At 41.2% G+C, this 17780-nt stretch overlaps 1 protein-coding gene across 1 annotated transcript in view; it reads right to left on the bottom strand.

Annotated features, from left to right (window-relative positions):
• The window catches only part of hs6st3b (heparan sulfate 6-O-sulfotransferase 3b), a 59840-nt gene extending 43136 nt beyond the window's left edge, over positions 1–16704 (bottom strand). The window contains exon 1 of the mRNA XM_070838504.1: positions 16160–16704. Within this exon, the coding sequence (XP_070694605.1) occupies positions 16160–16704 (545 nt within the window). The remainder of the gene's footprint in view (positions 1–16159) is intronic.
• Between the last annotated feature and the right edge of the window lie 1076 nt (positions 16705–17780).

The following is a 17780-nucleotide window of genomic DNA, read 5'->3' on the forward strand; positions in this document are numbered from 1 at the left end:
CACATTATTTCACAGCCTTTAAACACAACCCCCCACTGGGAAAACTATTATCATGGCTAATGTCAGATGTGCAGCCTGTACATGAAGTTCCTAGGGGCCGATAATCAGGGACAAAATAATGTGGAGCTGTGGAGGAAAATTCGAGTTAAGGGATCCACGATCGCGACCGAAATCCCAGAGCTCTTTAACTCACCCCTGCAGAACAGTGCATGCATATGCTGGTCCAGACAAGCAGGACAAAGACCCACCGATAAACAGCCACCGTATCCTCACCAGTGTCGATGAAATCAGCAGCACGGGGAGTGTAAGGTTAGAGCGCTCCATCCAGGCTTATTGAACTAGTGTTACAATGTGTATCTTTTGTTCTATTTGATGCAAGCTTTCCTCCTCAGAGATCCAGCACCCTCACTGTCATCCCCCGTGAAATATGATTGAATTATTCAGTGATCTCAACAGCTTAATTCTCATTTTAACCCATCTTGTTTGTTTGGAATATGTCAAGAAACTAAACATACAAACTAGAAAACTAAGAAATCCTTTACCCTGCCAGGGAGGTGGGTAAACGCCACGCAATGACCAGAGGAGCTATATCATTCCTTCTCTTCAAACCTGATTAAATCTCCTCCTCCATATCATTAACTGTCAACACTACAAGTTAGATGCGGTAGCTAAACAGAAACCATCTCAGTGAATATAAGATACATTCGTATATTCAACACAGTGGGGGCAGAGTGTTCTGACATTAAACGCAATGAAGTTGAAGCTGGTTCAACTTTTTCTGCAACTCAATTCGACATCACCCAGCAAGGTGCTGCAATCAAATAAGGGTGCAAGCGCACATTGCTGGTTGAAGCACCTTATTTCTACCGCTTAACCCTTCTTGCAATGGAAGATAAAATGAAATGTATTTCGTCACCTGTGCCTGAGAGAACAAGCCGAGGAAAGAACGCAAGAAACAAAGTCTTGCAGTACAGCTGTTTTAGGTCTGAATGCCCAGGGCAGAGTTGGTCACTTGAGCTCCACGCTGTGACACCACACAAGGCTATGTCATTGGTTGAGGAACAAAAAGTACCACAAAGGGCTTTCCAAGGACTTAACCCAACGTCTCTTCACACCCCTCCTTTCCCCTCTGTTCTTTGCCTCTTACTTTTTCTTTGGAACATCCCCCTATTACAGAGAAAATGGATGTGGTAGCACTCAACAATGCTGCTTTTTGTGGGCCTGGATGGATTGCATGTAAGCGATGAGATTGGTTTCAGTGTTCCCCCTGGACTGAAGCCTTTGGTGTTTGGTGATAAATGCCCCCTGTGTGGTAATACAGTGTGATTAACGGACACAGCCCAAAGCCTGATCCCTCCTCTCCCTCCTCACCGCACCTGAATCAATCATCTACATGGAAAGGCCACAGTGTTGTGCTGGAACAGCTGCTTAGAGCTCGGCTCTCTCCCTTCTCGCTTTAGGAGAGCAGAGATGGCTGTAGGACTCACTTTGAAACACGGTAAACACAAACAGATCAAGCGCACACTGACACGAGCTTTCACTGTGGTTGACTGTTTGCTCGCGCCAAAGCCATTGAACGGGTACGAAATTTCAAAAACACGTCTAATCACAAATAAAAAAAATTATGTTCAAGTGAATCTTGCTGTAGTTCCACTTTGAGGGTTAAAGGATTGGTGCTCTCTGGTGCATTTTTTGAACACATAATTTCCCTAAACCTGTACCCTTGATAACCCTTTAAAATTTCATTTCATACTGTAAGTGCTGTTCAGAGAAAAATTGCAGTAACCTGCCGACTGATATTTAAGCGAAACGAATAAAATGCTTCCAGAAATTGCTACAAGACATCCAAGTGGGTCATTTGTGGGAAAATTGCATATCTGTTCCTCCCCTTAATACTATTGCCTGTCTTCAGAATCAATCTTTTGTAATGCTGCTTTCCTTCTGACTGTGTGGTCAAATGAATACAGTAAGACCATGAAAAATCTAATAATGCTGCATCCTCAGTGATCATCAGGTTTGATATTTTATAGAGCATATTTTGCAGTTATTTCAGTAAAAGCAATTAAATATCTAAACCTGTAAACCTTTGTTACACCCACTTCCATAACACCCAAAGAATCAATACATCCGTCCATTCTTGTAACGCTGAGGTGACAAGGTAGGTTGAATTTCAAAGAGTAACTCGACATGCGGCTCCACACTGAGCAGCGATCAGATTTGATATTATGGCCGACATTAAAAAAAAGGCTGCAGCAGCAGTTTTACAAATAGCCGTGAAACCATATCATTGGAGGGGAGATTATGGCAATGGCACAAGCAGTCAAATCAATCCCTGAGTATTTCTGTGCAAGTCGATAGAGGATCCAGGTTAGGCCCATTAGTCATGTTGGCACCCTGCATTGCATTGCCCAGGCCTGAAACGACCATACAACTTCCCTGCACATTGTTGCTGAAAGCTCTCAACACAAGCAAATTGGCTTTTGCAGTATACTGGCTTGCATACTGTAGGTATGTACTGTAAAAACTCGAATCAATGCAAATTTATGGCATTAATATGCATGAGTTTATATTCCGTGTTGAAATATTTAACAAAGGCGTAATCTGCTTCTTGATGACATAGAGGGAAAAACCATTTGCTGATAATTCATATGTACTGTCTACAAGGAAGCACTCAAAGACACTTAATGTTGTTCTGCCCTCTGTAAATTATTATAATTCACGGACATGCCTGGCATTTCAAGTGAAGCAAATGCCCCCAGTGTTAGGACAATTTCCTCTCACCTCCCTCGAAGAGAAAGTAAACAAATTCACTGCTCAGATTTGTATTGTATGAGAAGGGAGGCTCACACAGAATGATGAATGAAGCAAAGTCCACTATCCGTCACAGAATAGAGACTGATGAGAAGTTAAGGGATCCCTGGATTTGAGTGGGATTTAAAGCTCTGTTTTGTAGCCATTCATCTGGCACCTCGAGAGGACTGACTCATATTGAGTGTCGTCAGATTCCTATGATGAGGTTGATGTGCTGTATCGCAACACGTGCTTGGACATAATGCTATTTGTTCCACGCCAGCGCTCTGTGATGCCACAAGATGTTACTCTACTCTCCAGCGCCGTACTGTTGTTAGGACAGATTTTCAATCCATACTTAATATGCTGTGGCCTGGGACCCAATTTCGACTGCAATATTGTAGGTGGGAGTGAACAGAAATTGATCTAAAGAGGGAAATCCTTTACCAGTGGGAAAAATGACTGTTCAGCCGGCGTAACAAACAACAAACACATCAGCTGGTGACTTCTGCCATTACACTTGTGAAAAGATAGAGAGGATGTTAAAATATATAAGCTGTAAATAGTTTTTTCAGGTTTTTTGTTGCATAGTTAATATGGAATGTTGTTTCATATGATTATTTTTTATCAAATCAAATAATATGAATGTTTTATATTAACTTGTAGCTGAACGATTAATCTTGATCACGATTTTCCCGCAATTGCAGGAACATGATCCGACTGCGATATTGGTGTTTATAATACATGCTCCATTCATAGAAAACTTTGCTGCGCATCAAATCAAGTGCATCAAGTGCACCAGGGGGGGCCATCTAGATGTTTTGGCTTCGCTTTAGCGGCACACACCATGCTGCAAAGCAACATACAGCAACCTGTATGTTGCAGCTGCAGCTGCAAATTTAGTTTTAGTTAGCCTATGCATTTGTACGATTGTTTTGTACATTAGCAGGAATATAGCAAGACATGGAAGTGAAAGCAGCGCTCTGTTTATTTAAATGTGACAGTGCAATAAAAATATTTTGTCCCAAAGATCAATGAATAATCGTGATAATCCGTTTGGCCATGATCATGCAGCCCTATATGAAAGTATAGATTGCACATTAATGTAAACAAGTGTCTGTCTTTGATTATGTGCACTGCTGATCAAATATCTATGATGATTTTTTCCAAAAGAAAACAGGAATAAGCCCCTATTTATAAATGCAGGAATTTAAGAGGCAATCTGGACTGCAATCTGTTCAGTGAGATTATTCAAATCTCTCTCACAGCAAGTCTGACTGCAGCCATAGCACATGGAGTAACCAGCAGTAAAGACTTTATTGATTGAACATATTTCATGGATTACTGTTTATAACGTGCATAAATGCAGAGACTGATTTTGGTATATCCGAGGAGCACTTTCTCTCTGTAGTGAAGCCACTCTTAAGTGCAGTGTCTCTCACAGCTAACCACACTGCCAGCCAGCACTGGCCACAGCAACATCAAAACATCAAGAGCCTGATCCCACCAGAGGATGCTGGGGTGGCACTCTCCAGCAAGTGGAGATTAGTCCGTGTGAAGGTGACTCTACCTTTGCTTATGGCTTAAGTGTGCCAGGTACTCACTCAACCACTGAAACCAAGTTGGGGAGCGATGTGAGGCAGGAAGCCTCAGCTCACCTCCCTACAATATAACTTACCTGTCACCAGCTCGCCCCAGATAAGGACAGAGGACCTTACTCCAGGTTGTTCTAATAAATCAACTCCTGAGGTGTTTATTCTTGGCGTGGTCCTCTCGTCTTGCTTTATAGGCATCAATTGAGAAATAACACAACCAGGCACCTCTGCTGGCATTTTCTATGTCAGTGTTTGATATGTCAATCAGTCAAGTAAAGTTGGGTGTATAGACAAAACACATGCACACTCACAAACAGGGAACTTCCCTGATTAATCATCAATGAGGCTAACTAGGTCTGCCTCTTTTTCTATGACTGTTGAGCATTTTCTCTAGTTTCTATGTTACCTTGCAGTGATTCTCAGAATTGATGCTAATCAATGCTATTGGGTCATATTGTGTCTCGCATTTGAAAACTGGTAACACTTAAATCTAAACTGGTTAAAAGAGCTCAGCACAAAAAATCTGTAGCAGCAGCATAAAGCCAACAACCAGCGTCTTCAAAGCAATATTAATAAACTTGCTGATTAGGCATCTCTTGATCAGCAAACACTAAAGAATTTATGGTAAAAATTTTCAAGTTCTGCACAATTACTTTTTTATGGACTGTTTATGGTACAGAACAAGAATGTTCTTTTCTCAATTACAGGGAAGACAGAGCCAAAGTTAATTGCCCCTCTGATAATAGGAGCATTTGAGCGGCTCAGCCACCAAACAGGCCTCTTGGGGACATTAAACACAGAATCTCTGAATCACTGCACCAGCTGACTCATTCTCATCACACTGATGACTACATTTAACTAGATCAGTATGAGGTGCTTTGCTTCTCTTCTTTTTACTTCAGTCTACAGGGTGATCTCACGCTGATCAAAAGCTGACTGGGAAGTAGGGGATAAAGGTCCATGACAGCACATCTGGGATCTGAGAGTTCGTGATGGCACTCAGTTCAGAATTAGAGCGATGTATTCATCATAGGTGATGAAAGGAAACATTTCTGACTTTAGCCAAAACACTTTAACAGTTGTGCCATTGCTTTCAATGAAGAAACTGTGTGATTGTGCCATATAAATGAAACAAGTAGTGCCCGATACAGCATTTCTTACCACAGGGGGATCTAAGTCTACACAAGTCTACAAACCAGCTTCCAGAAAACTGCGATTGGAGCGTGAGGGCCCTTGCCAGCCACTCGACCAAATGCCACCCTTTAATCACACTATAAGAGCTGAATCAGACGATTGGAGATTCATATTTGCCGGACCAGCAAGTATTTGACAGCAGCATCAGAGAAGCTGCAAGCCTGCTCTGGCAAGCTGCACGGCTTTCATTACCTAGAGTGGCTTTTAGAGAAAGACGGTAAGCTCCATCCATACTACATCACGAATAGTTCCAAGCCAAATGGACAATGACAAATATCTATAACAACATGCAAAGCTTTTCATTTTCTCCAAATGCTAATATTGCAATTGCCTATAAGGGCTCAGTTATTCAATCAATGTGCACTGAACAATAATGTGCAAAGACAACTCAGGCCTCCCTGTTTGGTGCATCATGTATCAAGCAGCAGATTTCTGCATAGAACTGGGACACTAATCCCCTTTCCAATAGAAGAGACATCGCATGGCAAAAAAATTATAATCTTCCTAAAAGTGATTAAAAACTTTTGAAAACTAGGTGCACACACACACACAGACACACACAACACACAACACACACACAAAGTACTACAAGTACTACTGAGATATGCATTGTGAGATAAAAATAAGAATTACACAAAAGACCACAGAGATTGTAGTCAATGGCAAATATCATTTTAACTCATCCTAAAGGCTCCTAAAGTTTATCACATAATCTCAACATATTGTCATCCCTCCTTTTTGAAGCTGCGATGAAAAAGTAAAGTCACGTTTCTGGTTTCTTGACGAATGTAAGTTCAACATTCAATCTTTTTTTAACTGAATGTTTTGGTCTCCATCACCACCTGAGAGAAATATTTGGCTCTGCTAAATGCTCCACTGTGTTCACCAGTTTGTCCCTAACTTGTCTGTAGTGTTTAAAGCTTTTTGCTGAACTCAACCTGTCATGAAAGAGGCTGATAAGATGAGAGCAAACCAAAACAGTAAAACTGTGGGCCATAAAACCAAAACAATAAGCTGAAAGATGTGACAACCCCCTCAGCTTATAGTGACTGCAGAGTTGGGTGATGACTTCTTTCACATTATGAATCAACGTTTTTTCCATATTTTATATACGGTAAAAATATTGATTAGTGCAGCTTTTGACATGTATCTTCAAATTGATATATAGCTAAGTAATAAGTTCATCTGATCTACCTTATCCAGTAATACTCACAGTTTTATAGTAAAGTTAAACCATGACATGCACTTGCACAGAGCCAACATTGCTTGTTGCTTGTCCTGACCACTGAGACAAGTGGCACAGATTCAAATTCAGATGGTGTAATCACAAATACTAAACAGTAACCACTTTAGGAACTTCAGAGCTCCTCCCCCTCAGAGTTTATCAGTTTTATTAGCATCAATCCTCTTATCAAGTATTATTGTCTGAGCCCTTCCAATATTCTGACATGGTCTAGTCTAACCTCTCCTTCTTACCCTCATTTCTTTATCATGATATCTTATGGCAGAAATATATCAGTACAAAATGACAGCCATTATCAGTAGGTTCAATGTAGCAAAACAATTTGTAGTATCACAAAGATATTTTCAAATGGATTTTAGACTGAAAATTAGTAAAATAAATAAATAAAAATGCAATGATTAAGGCAGAAAATGGCCAGTCAGCTTTCTGATTTTTAGAAGAATACATGCTGCTAATGTTTTTAGGCTTTACATGAAAACCTTTTCTCAATAACTAAGGAAGAGTTTCTGCAAGGAAGCTGCTTCTTTTGAGAAAAAAATAGCACTCCACACTGTCTTCTGCATCTCATTTGAATCACATATAATGACTTCCTTGACTGTTTCATTTTCGTTGTCATGACGGTGAACAAGTGCTTGACATATGCTGTTCCACCCTCTCAGAGGTAACACTTAATTATCAAACCAACTGGATTGCTGTTCAGGCGTGCCAGCAATGACGACTTGAATTAATGATACATGAAAAGCAATCTCTGCGCCCTGGAAGTGCAAGGCCTGCAAGGACACCCACAGCTCCACACATAATAAACATCCCATCAATGAGATGAACACATTGCCTCCTACACCTACAGATGCAACCAGAACTGTAAATCTGCTCAAAGTTCCTCCTTCAGGTTCACTCGTGTCCAGAGGGCACCCATTGCCCTGCTCTGTGTTACTGTGTACCATTGATGTGCAGTGCTTTCACTTTTTTACTGAGCACAGGCTTCTGAGTACACAGAGGGAAAGCCCATACAGTAAAACAAGAGAATGTATCATTTTACTGGTATACTGTACCCATAATTTATCAAAGTTTCTAATTCTAGTGAAAGCTCCAGAAAAGATCCCACTGGTGAGATTGTTTTCTCAAATGAGGACTGAACCTTGATCCGCAACACTGTATTGACAGATTGAAAACAACAATAATTTTAGCTGAATGAAATCAAACTGAGAAAGGGCCCAAATGCTGTGCAATAATGAAACGGAGAATCTGCATCAGAGTTGGAAAAATGTAAAATACATCAGGTCTGTGCAAGTTTAAGTTCATGTGGGTCAAGTTGTTAATGACTCCCTCCCACATGCCGATCCAGGTAAAGGCCCAACATTGGTAGATGTCGTGCTCAGATAGTAGAGTGAGACACGCATGGTTCAATGATCAGAGCTCTAAGTGGTAATGACTATGCAGTAATTGCAGCCCTGTCTGCATCACTTAATATGAATAAAATATGATTTATGGTGTTAATCAGCCAAGGATCATCAGTGTGCCAGGTAAGTAATAACTATCTATTACTACTCATGTAGGATTGGAATGGAAATTTACGAAATGTGAATATGTTATTTCTATGACTGGAAGGAAAACAATATATTGTGTTGCAGGAGCTGTAATAGTTTTGCAGTGTCACAGAATCAGTAGGTGACACACACATACAGTAGTTTTATGTTAATACAGTTGCATAATTACAAAAAGTAACCTGATGAATAAAGAATGATCCCAGCCAAGCAGATAATTCCCGTAGAGTATTGCTACCCATAATTCATTAGGTACTATTCCAGCTACTCCAACCTACAAGAGACTGGGACAGAAGCACATCAGGAACGTAATGCACACAGTAGTTTTCCGTCACCTTCCAGAAAACCAACAGCAGTTAGGTATGTGGTCATTAAGAAAGTAGCCTTTAAATCAAACGTACAGCAACCGAAGGCTACATCAAAACAGTTCGATAAACATTGTTCAGTTACTGATATCATTAACAAAGTAAAGAATTCACAAGAAAATAGTAATCATGAAAATTGTAATTGCAGTTGTTGCCAATTGTTGTTCTTTTCTGCTTAAGAATATACACAACTTGTAAGACAGCTTTTCAGTCCACATAGCATAAAAACCTCGAGGACACTGTGATCTAAACATCCCTATCCAGGATCACAGCAGAGGACATTCTCTGTTATTGCTCTATGGGCACATCTCCCTCTACCTGCGTGTCATCAAAGGCGGGTATCGAAAAGCGTCCGTACTGCACTTGAGTTTATCTGTGGTGTCTTTGTACTTCTGAACTGAGCATTCATTATGCATAACCAACAAGAAAGCTGCTAATGAAGATTTTATAATTAATAAAAACTGCAACATCAGCATGTGCATAAAATTACAATTAGGCCATAGTTAGAAGGGGCACAGCTGAGCTGTAGATAGGTACATAAAGACTGTACATAAAAAGGTACTGAAACATTAAAAACTTCTAAAATGTATATTCATTTTATTGGTCTGAATATTGTTTACATCTCTATGTGAGTGTTTATAGCCTTTAACCTACTGAAATACATGAATCTACCTGCTAAATATGTAACAAATGGATGAGGTAAGGTAGGGTTGGTCTAGGAACACAAGTAAGCATATGAGCTTATTCAATCTTGACTCAATGTTGGCTACCTTTACAGCCTGTGCTCAAGTCAATTTTGTTTTTAAAACCCAACTTGAATTTCTTACTCGACATTTGAATGGAGCTGAAAAACACAAGGAAGATGGATTTGTTTGCAAATTACTCGGTAGAAATCTAGAGCTATGCACTCTTTCACCTATAGTTTTGAGCAAAGAGCCATTGATTGTTTTAACTTTGTGATTCATTGTGTTTCCCCTTTATTTATGATGTGCATTTATTGACTTGAGAAGCTGGGCTGCTGTGTACAGTTGTACTTAAAGTGATGAATAAAGTTCAGGAGCTACGGTGGCTCTATCCACATCAAAACTTTATAATTGACACTCAGGCAAATGAACAAACTGAGCCACAGTTAGACAGTAAACAGCTGTACATACTGTACTGTACAGTACCAACACTCTGATAACTTAAGAATATGGTTTAATTACACATAACCTCCATGGTGGAGGTAAGGCTTTGAAGAACTAAGAATAAATATTAATTTCTCCTCAGACTCATGCAGATTTATGAGTAATGGACAGGCTCTGGACCATTCTTGAACTCAAATAATCTGCATAATAGATGTTCCATCAAAGTGATACATTAGTTTTCAAGGACAAGAAGAGATATGATGAGATAGAAGTTCAGATCATTTCAATACAAATTCAAAGGCAGGCCATTAAATGTTACCAAATCACCACATCAGCTGACAAGCCTTGTCTAGCCTCTACAGACATACAGTGTGAGAGGTGCTGACATTATCAACAGCAGCATCAAATTATCCAACAAAAAGGATGACCCTGATTAATTCCATTCATTTGTATATCAGCACAACATCCAGTTTCCCACTTAGTGTTGCTATTACACCACATTTTCAGGGGAACAGTGAGAAATCTAATTTATGAGGAAGAATGTGGAATAAAAGAGAGGTTCAGGTGGAATCAGAGGTTACTTGTCTTCATCTCCTCCTGATTCCAACTAAAAAACGCACCAACTTAATGGTGCAAAATGTAAGATTTGGCCACCTGCTCCAAAAAAATAAACCTTGCAATGTCCTCAAAAATATACAGGGGTTGCCTCACTGCTTCATCTCATTCCAAGGTTCATTTATTTGTCATTATACAACAAAGGGTTGCGCAATGAAATGAAAGATGTAGCTCCTTCATTCTACATACATACAGTGGAGCAAAAAAGTATTTAGTCAGCCACCAATTGTGCAAGTTCTCCCACTTAAAAAGATGAGAGAGGCCTGTAATTTTCATCATAGGTACACTTCAACTATGAGAGACAAAATGAGAAAAAAAAATCCAGAAAATCACATTGTCGGATTTTTAAAGAATTTATTTGCAAATTATGGTGGAAAATAAGTATTTGGTCAATAACAAAAGTTCATCTCAATACTTTGTTATATACCCTTTGTTGGCAATGACAGAGGTCAAACGTTTTCTGTAAGTCTTCACAAGGTTTTCACACACTGTTGCTGGTATTTTGGCCCATTCCTCCATGCAGATCTCCTCTAGAGCAGTGATGTTTTGGGGCTGTCGCTGGGCAACACGGACTTTCAACTCCCTCCAAAGATTTTCTATGGGGTTGAGATCTGGAGACTGGCTAGGCCACTCCAGGACCTTGAAATGCTTCTTACGAAGCCACTCCTTCGTTGCCCGGCCGGTGTGTTTGGGATCATTGTCAAGCTGAAAGACCCAGCCACGTTTCATCTTCAATGCCCTTGCTGATGGAAGGAGGTTTTCACTCAAAATCTCACGATACATGGCCCCATTCATTCTTTCCTTTACACGGATCAGTCGTCCTGGTCCCTTTGCAGAAAAACAGCCCCAAAGCATGATGTTTCCATCCCCATGCTTCACAGTAGGTATGGTGTTCTTTGGATGCAACTGTATCTGCATTCTTTCTCCTCCAAACACGACAAGTTGAGTTTTTACCAAAAAGTTCTATTTTGGTTTCATCTGACCATATGACAGTCTCCCAGTCCTCTTCTGGATCATCCAAATGCTCTCTAGCAAACTTCAGACGGGCCTGGACATGTACTGGCTTAAGCAGGAGGACACGTCTGGCACTGCAGGATTTGAGTCCCTGGTGGCGTAGTGTGTTACTGATGGTAGCCTTTGTTACTTTGGTCCCAGCTCTCTGCAGGTCATTCACTAGGTCCCCCCGTGTGGTTCTGGGATTTTTGCTCAGCGTTCTTGTGATCATTTTGACCCCACGGGGTGAGATCTTGCGTGGAGCCCCAGATCGAGGGAGATTATCAGTGGTCTTGTATGTCTTCCATTTTTCCATTTTTTTCCTAATAATTGCTCCCACAGTTGATTTCTTCACACCAAGCTGCTTACCTATTGCAGATTCAGTCTTCCCAGCCTGGTGCAGGTCTACAATTTTGTTTCTGGTGTCCTTTGACAGCTCTTTGGTCTTGGCCATAGTGGAGTTTGGAGTATGACTGTTTGAGGTTGTGGACAGGTGTCTTTTATACTGATAACAAGTTCAAACAAGTGCCATTAATACAGGTAACGAGTGGAGGACAGAGGAGCCTCTTAAAGAAGAAGTTACAGGTCTGTGAGAGCCAGAAATCTTGCTTGTTTGTAGGTGACCAAATACTTATTTTACCGAGGAATTTACCAATTAATTCATTAGAAATCCTACAATGTGATTTCCTGGATTCTTTCCCCATTCTGTCTTTCATAGTTGAAGTGTACCTATGATGAAAATTACAGGCCTCTCTCATCTTTTTAAGTGGGAGAGCTTGCACAATTGGTGGCTGACTAAATACTTTTTTGCCCCACTGTATAGAACATATGTACACAATTACTTAATCAAATAATTAGTAATTCACCTCAACTGAAGAAGCAGTTCCTCTTTGTGTTTTCTGACTGAGTGACCTTGTGCTCACATAGAAGAAGCTTCTCAGTTTCTCTGATGTGTGACAAAAGCGTCATGTGGCTTCTTCTGCTATTAATGGCAAGCCTGCAGAATCGTATCTTAAATGGTTTTTGTTGTGATGGGAAATTATGTTTCCATTTGTCTTTGTGTGAACAGGATTAGGGGAAAAGCTACTGCACCTAAGTTCAAGTAACTTGGTCGAACGGTGTGGTGTGGAAAGAACCTGTTAAATTTTGGAGTGGAACTAAAACGGGCAATTAAAAGCGGATTGGAGTATTGGCTTTGGCGTAGGTCTGCGCTCTAAGAGTGTCCTTCTGGTGATTAGATGGGACCATCAGATATAAAAAAGATTCTACTGTAGCTTAACTGTTACCTCGACATATTAAATTTTACATCATCGTTCAAATTAAGGTGTAATGTGTCATTTTACAACATAGGGTTGCACAACAAACACACTAAATATATAATTAAATATAGAACAGAAAAAGATAGAATAAAACATAAAACAAAATAATCTATACAGTTATTTATATGCATTTATACATATACATCCTATATTATCAACACTATCTTGTTGCTGCTGTTTACATTCTCCCAGATGCAAATCCAAAAAATACACTACAGATTTATTTGAAGTATATTTTTGGGATTTGCATCTGGGAGAATGTAAACAGCAGCAACAAGATAGTGTTGATAATATAGTCGACATCCTAACATCAGCATATGGAAGGCATATAATGTATACTTCACTGTAGGAACTTTTGTGGGTTTGATAATGAAATTTCCTCACCTCAGACCTGTCATAACAACAAATCCGTGTGGTTGTTTTTTTCAATCTCAGTGACAGATGTTCTGACTGCACTGGGATGGAAACTGGTGGCAAGATTTTGCAATGAGAAACTGAATAAGCATGCTCTCATTTGAATGTAAAGAAAACATCAAATATTTCTCTGATACTAACCTGCAACCTTTTGCTACACACACTTCTGAAGACATGATTTACTCAGCCTTTGCTTAATGCAAGTACAATTTGAAAATCAGCTCCTTGTTTTGTGACCCAGTGTCACGCTGAATATATTAAATATATCTACCTGAGTTACTCCAATACTAAACAGTAAGCTAATGAACATGTAACAATCAGAAATAATTCTAGCAGCTCTCTTCCCTGCAGTCCTCTGAAATCACCTGAGAGGAAAACAACCTGCTCAACAAGCCAAATTCATTCAGCAGACATGGTAATGCCACGACGTTCTCCACAAAGCAACTTAAGAGGACTGCACTTAGAGGTAAGTTTCTCGGAAAAAGCCCCTGAGGAGAGCTGGTCTGCCTGCTCCACTTCTCCCCTGACTGACAGCACACTCCAGGGGAGCCACGCCGCAGGACCCACACACTGATCCAGTCTGACACGCCTGACCTTTCCTGGGCCGCATGGCTGGCTCACTCTGCACTGCGCCCTGCCCGGCTGAAAAGGCTGTAGAACGCCATGCAGGCAGTGCCATCACAGCCCACCTCAGCCCCTCAGCCCCTCAGCCCCCCCGACTGCCATCTCAGTAGCTGGCAAGGTGAATGCCTGGGACCGCACATAGACGGCCACTCAATCTGAGGCTCTCAACCGCAAAACAAGGGTATGCCATCTGAATTTGGCTGTGATATACGACTGGTATTCGCCATTGCACCCTTAGGAAGAGTAAAGATTTTTGTAACAAGTGGATTAGTGCATCTTCATTACAAATTAGTTATGTTACTGGGCAAGGCTGCTTTTTTAACTTCGACCTTATACCATTTAAGATGTTTAATTAGGACATTGCTCATACACAAAATGATTATGTAGGTGAAATTTGCATGATACTATTAGTCATCTCACTCAGGATATGCGCAGTGGCTGGTTAGTGAGGGGATCTAACAGTGTGTCTGCCAACAGTCTCGGTCAAGGCAGAATTATCTCAGAATAGATGCTGTAGGAGCCCACTAAAGAACAAGGGATGAGAGGACTGTAAGTGCAGAATAGATGCTGCAGCTGTGAAATGAAGAGCTGTCGCATCCAGTGAGCACTTTTCCGAGTAAAGGAAACACTTGGCACAGCAGAAATAAATCATGTGCTCATGTACTTCAGTGTAAGATTGTATTTTTCAAAACAGAGCTGGAAACTCTCTGCTTTTCAGAAATTCAGCTTGTGTGACAACACATTTGGTCGGTGACTTTTCTAGCTGATGCGATGTACAACTGAGTAAGAGACTAGTAATGTGCTATCTTTAATGAATTACCTAAACTGTAATGCAATTTAAAGAATCAGTGACTCCAGAAAATACTGACTGCATTAAAAAATACACACATCCACTCAGCTAATTGAAAATGCACACACAGATATTGCTCACTGGTTCATTACAATGCGCCCCATTTAGTAATTGTACTGCGTCTCTATCACATTAATACAAGCAAGTGAAAAGCAAGTCTTTTCTACTGCAATTACAACAGAAAATATTGGAGAAGTAATGCATTTTCAACTGGTTCCACTTTGCTTCTCAACTCAGATAACAAACCAAGTATCTTGGAGTCATTTGAAGACTTTGTATGGTACAACAGTAGTGCACAGGTTCTGTAAGCCAACAGGAACATCTCCAAAGGGACTTTGATACATCACCTAAGACAAAGGCCAAGGATGCAGGGAGAGTTAAGGGTCAGCTCTGAATGCAATACACCCAAACTTTGGACAGCTTAATCGACAGGGGTGTATGCCCCCTCATTCAGAAGGATGAAAAATCAGCAAAGAGCATCAGTCACCAACCCTTTAACTCCTCCTTATGGATTCAGTGTGTGTGTGCTGTCATAAAATGCTCAAATATTCAATGGGTGCAATTGGAGCTTCAGAGAGCTACAACATTTGGAGCATTAAGCTCACAAACAACATCATCTCTGCTGTGAAAGGGGAGTCCTGTAAATGGATCAGCACTATCACTCATTGGCGCAGATCGGGAGGATATCGGCACAGCTGGACGGGAAGTTCATTGTGAGGGGCAGAAAGGACAAACAGACAATTTATATGTCTGAGCATCATGCAAAGTGTGAAAGTTGTTATAGCACTTTATACTATTGCATCATCCCCAGTCTCACATACCCACCTCCCATGAATGTTTGTAATGTATATAAATGTATTGTCTTTTCCTTTTTAATATGTATTTTGTCAGTTTTCTTTGAGGAAGCTTGCAGTAAATGTCTAATCTGTGACTATACACTCATGACAGTAAACTTTAGGTCTGTTCCTGACTTCCTGACTACACTGCAGTATATCACTCCAGTGGGAACACCATCAATACCCATCCCATCCATCACTGCTCACATTACCTGTTCCTGTTTATGACAGCGGGCAATGCAAATTTACACCGGGACAAAATTAGACTTGTCTAGCATGCCCATGTTTGCACACACTTGCTCTGTGGCCCTTGTGGTTTTAGGGGACCGCAGAGGTTGTTCCTGCATCTACACACACACACACACACACACACACACACACATTTAGTTAAACCACTCATGGGGACATTACATAGTAACACATTAATCTCCTGGAGACTTACCCCAACCATAACCACTACTTGCCTAACTCTAATCTTAACTACCGCTGACCTAAAAAGATCTGCTTTTTCTCAATTGGGGGTGTCTTTTGTCCCCACCTGGACAAGCCCTCTCCAGTTATTGATCTTTAGTTTGAAGGGAGTCCCCAAAGGTAGCCTTAAAACACACACACACACACACACACACACACACACACACACACACATATACCTTTTATTCCTCTGGGCCTCCTTCTTATCCATAATGACAGGCACACAGTTCGTTAGCTCGGTCCAGTCTGCATGCAGTCCGCAGCTCCAGCCAGTGGAGAACCGGGAGAAGAGCCAGGACTCCTCTTTCCCTGGACGGTGACATGTGCATTTCTTCTGTCCTGGCTTGCAGTCGCACGGCTGCTCCAAACGAATATTCCTCACCAAGTGTCTCCCGAAAGTGGTTCCTCCGGTCTTCTGGATGTGCAAAAACACTATCACGTCGTCCCCTTTGATGTTGAACTCCACGTGTCTGTCAAGGTCTCTTTCGGTGAAGTTGAATTTGGACGGTAGTTTAGGAGGGCTGTCATCCTCCAGGTCTTGATCTCTGTAGAAATCGTCGCTGTCCTGGTACGGGCTGGAAAGTAGGCTCACCCCCCTTAATTTCTCCCCAGCCTTAAAGTGGCACGAATTGCTGCCAGCGGGACATATGTACTGGTAACCTATCATAACAAAAAGGACAGCTAAAACAGGAACCAAGATGAGCTTGCTGGATCTATCATCCATCGTATCAAGATAGTGTCTTCATTCCATTACTGTGAATAATAAGCAGCACCCATGGGCTCTCTGGGGATCAGTATTGCTCCATGCCTCAGACAGACTAAAGCTGCCTTTTATTTACGTGCCACATGTTGATCAGATAACACACAACCTGCACACAAAGGAGAAGTCCGCCTTGAGGTTTCTGTGAAGCTGCACGCCGTCTGCACCGCGCTGGAAACCTTGTGCAAACTCAAGAGTCATGGCATTCAAATTTCTGGCTGTCCAACTTCTGGTGCCGGAGTCGGGCTGCATCCGCGCCGACGACTACCACGCTCCGGGATCAAGTTGAAAAAAAAACAAAAAAAAAAAACGAGGATCAGCTGATGAGAGTTTTGCAGCTTTAGCCCTTCTTTGTTTGTTCTGCGGCTGTGCTTGGTCCCGGTCCAAATCGACTTATCCCAGCAGAGATGTGTCACGGCTCGGACTGTCGGGTTGGATCCTCCGGCAGCATCCTACAGCAGCATCCGTGGCGGGATGAGAGGCGGTGTGACTGACGGAGTGTGCGGGAGCAGCGCTTTACAGAGGAAGCTGCTGCATCCGAGCCGACAAATACGCGTTAGGCTGGGAGAGCCCTACATCCCATCCCGTGCATCCCATAATCTTGTTTAACACAGTGCGAAGCCAGAAACCCACACTGACACTGAACTGAGACAACATGCAGATTTAACCACATAGCCCTTAAATACCAAATCTGGAACTTTTTTTTTTGGAGCGCATTCATCCGTGTGTGTGACCTTTGATGATTAAAGAGATACCACTACCCCTCTGCTTACAGCCCACTGTAGCCACTGTAAGGATATAGCCTTTTAAAATAGCCCAATTAGATGACTAATACCTGCTCAAAACACAGTAGCCTACTGTCAGGAGAACCAATTAATAGTGAAAAAGCTGCTTTCTCTGCAGCAAGAACGGTTGAAACCATACAAAAATATTGGTGACTGTTGTAGGTGATGAAATTATTTAAATCAAATTGAGATGTATAGGAAGCTGATTAAAAAGGTCGTAAGTAAATACTATTAAATGTAAAGTAATAATAATAA

This window comes from Pempheris klunzingeri, chromosome 10 (assembly GCF_042242105.1).
Source record: "Pempheris klunzingeri isolate RE-2024b chromosome 10, fPemKlu1.hap1, whole genome shotgun sequence".
NCBI classification, from domain to species: domain Eukaryota; kingdom Metazoa; phylum Chordata; class Actinopteri; order Acropomatiformes; family Pempheridae; genus Pempheris; species Pempheris klunzingeri.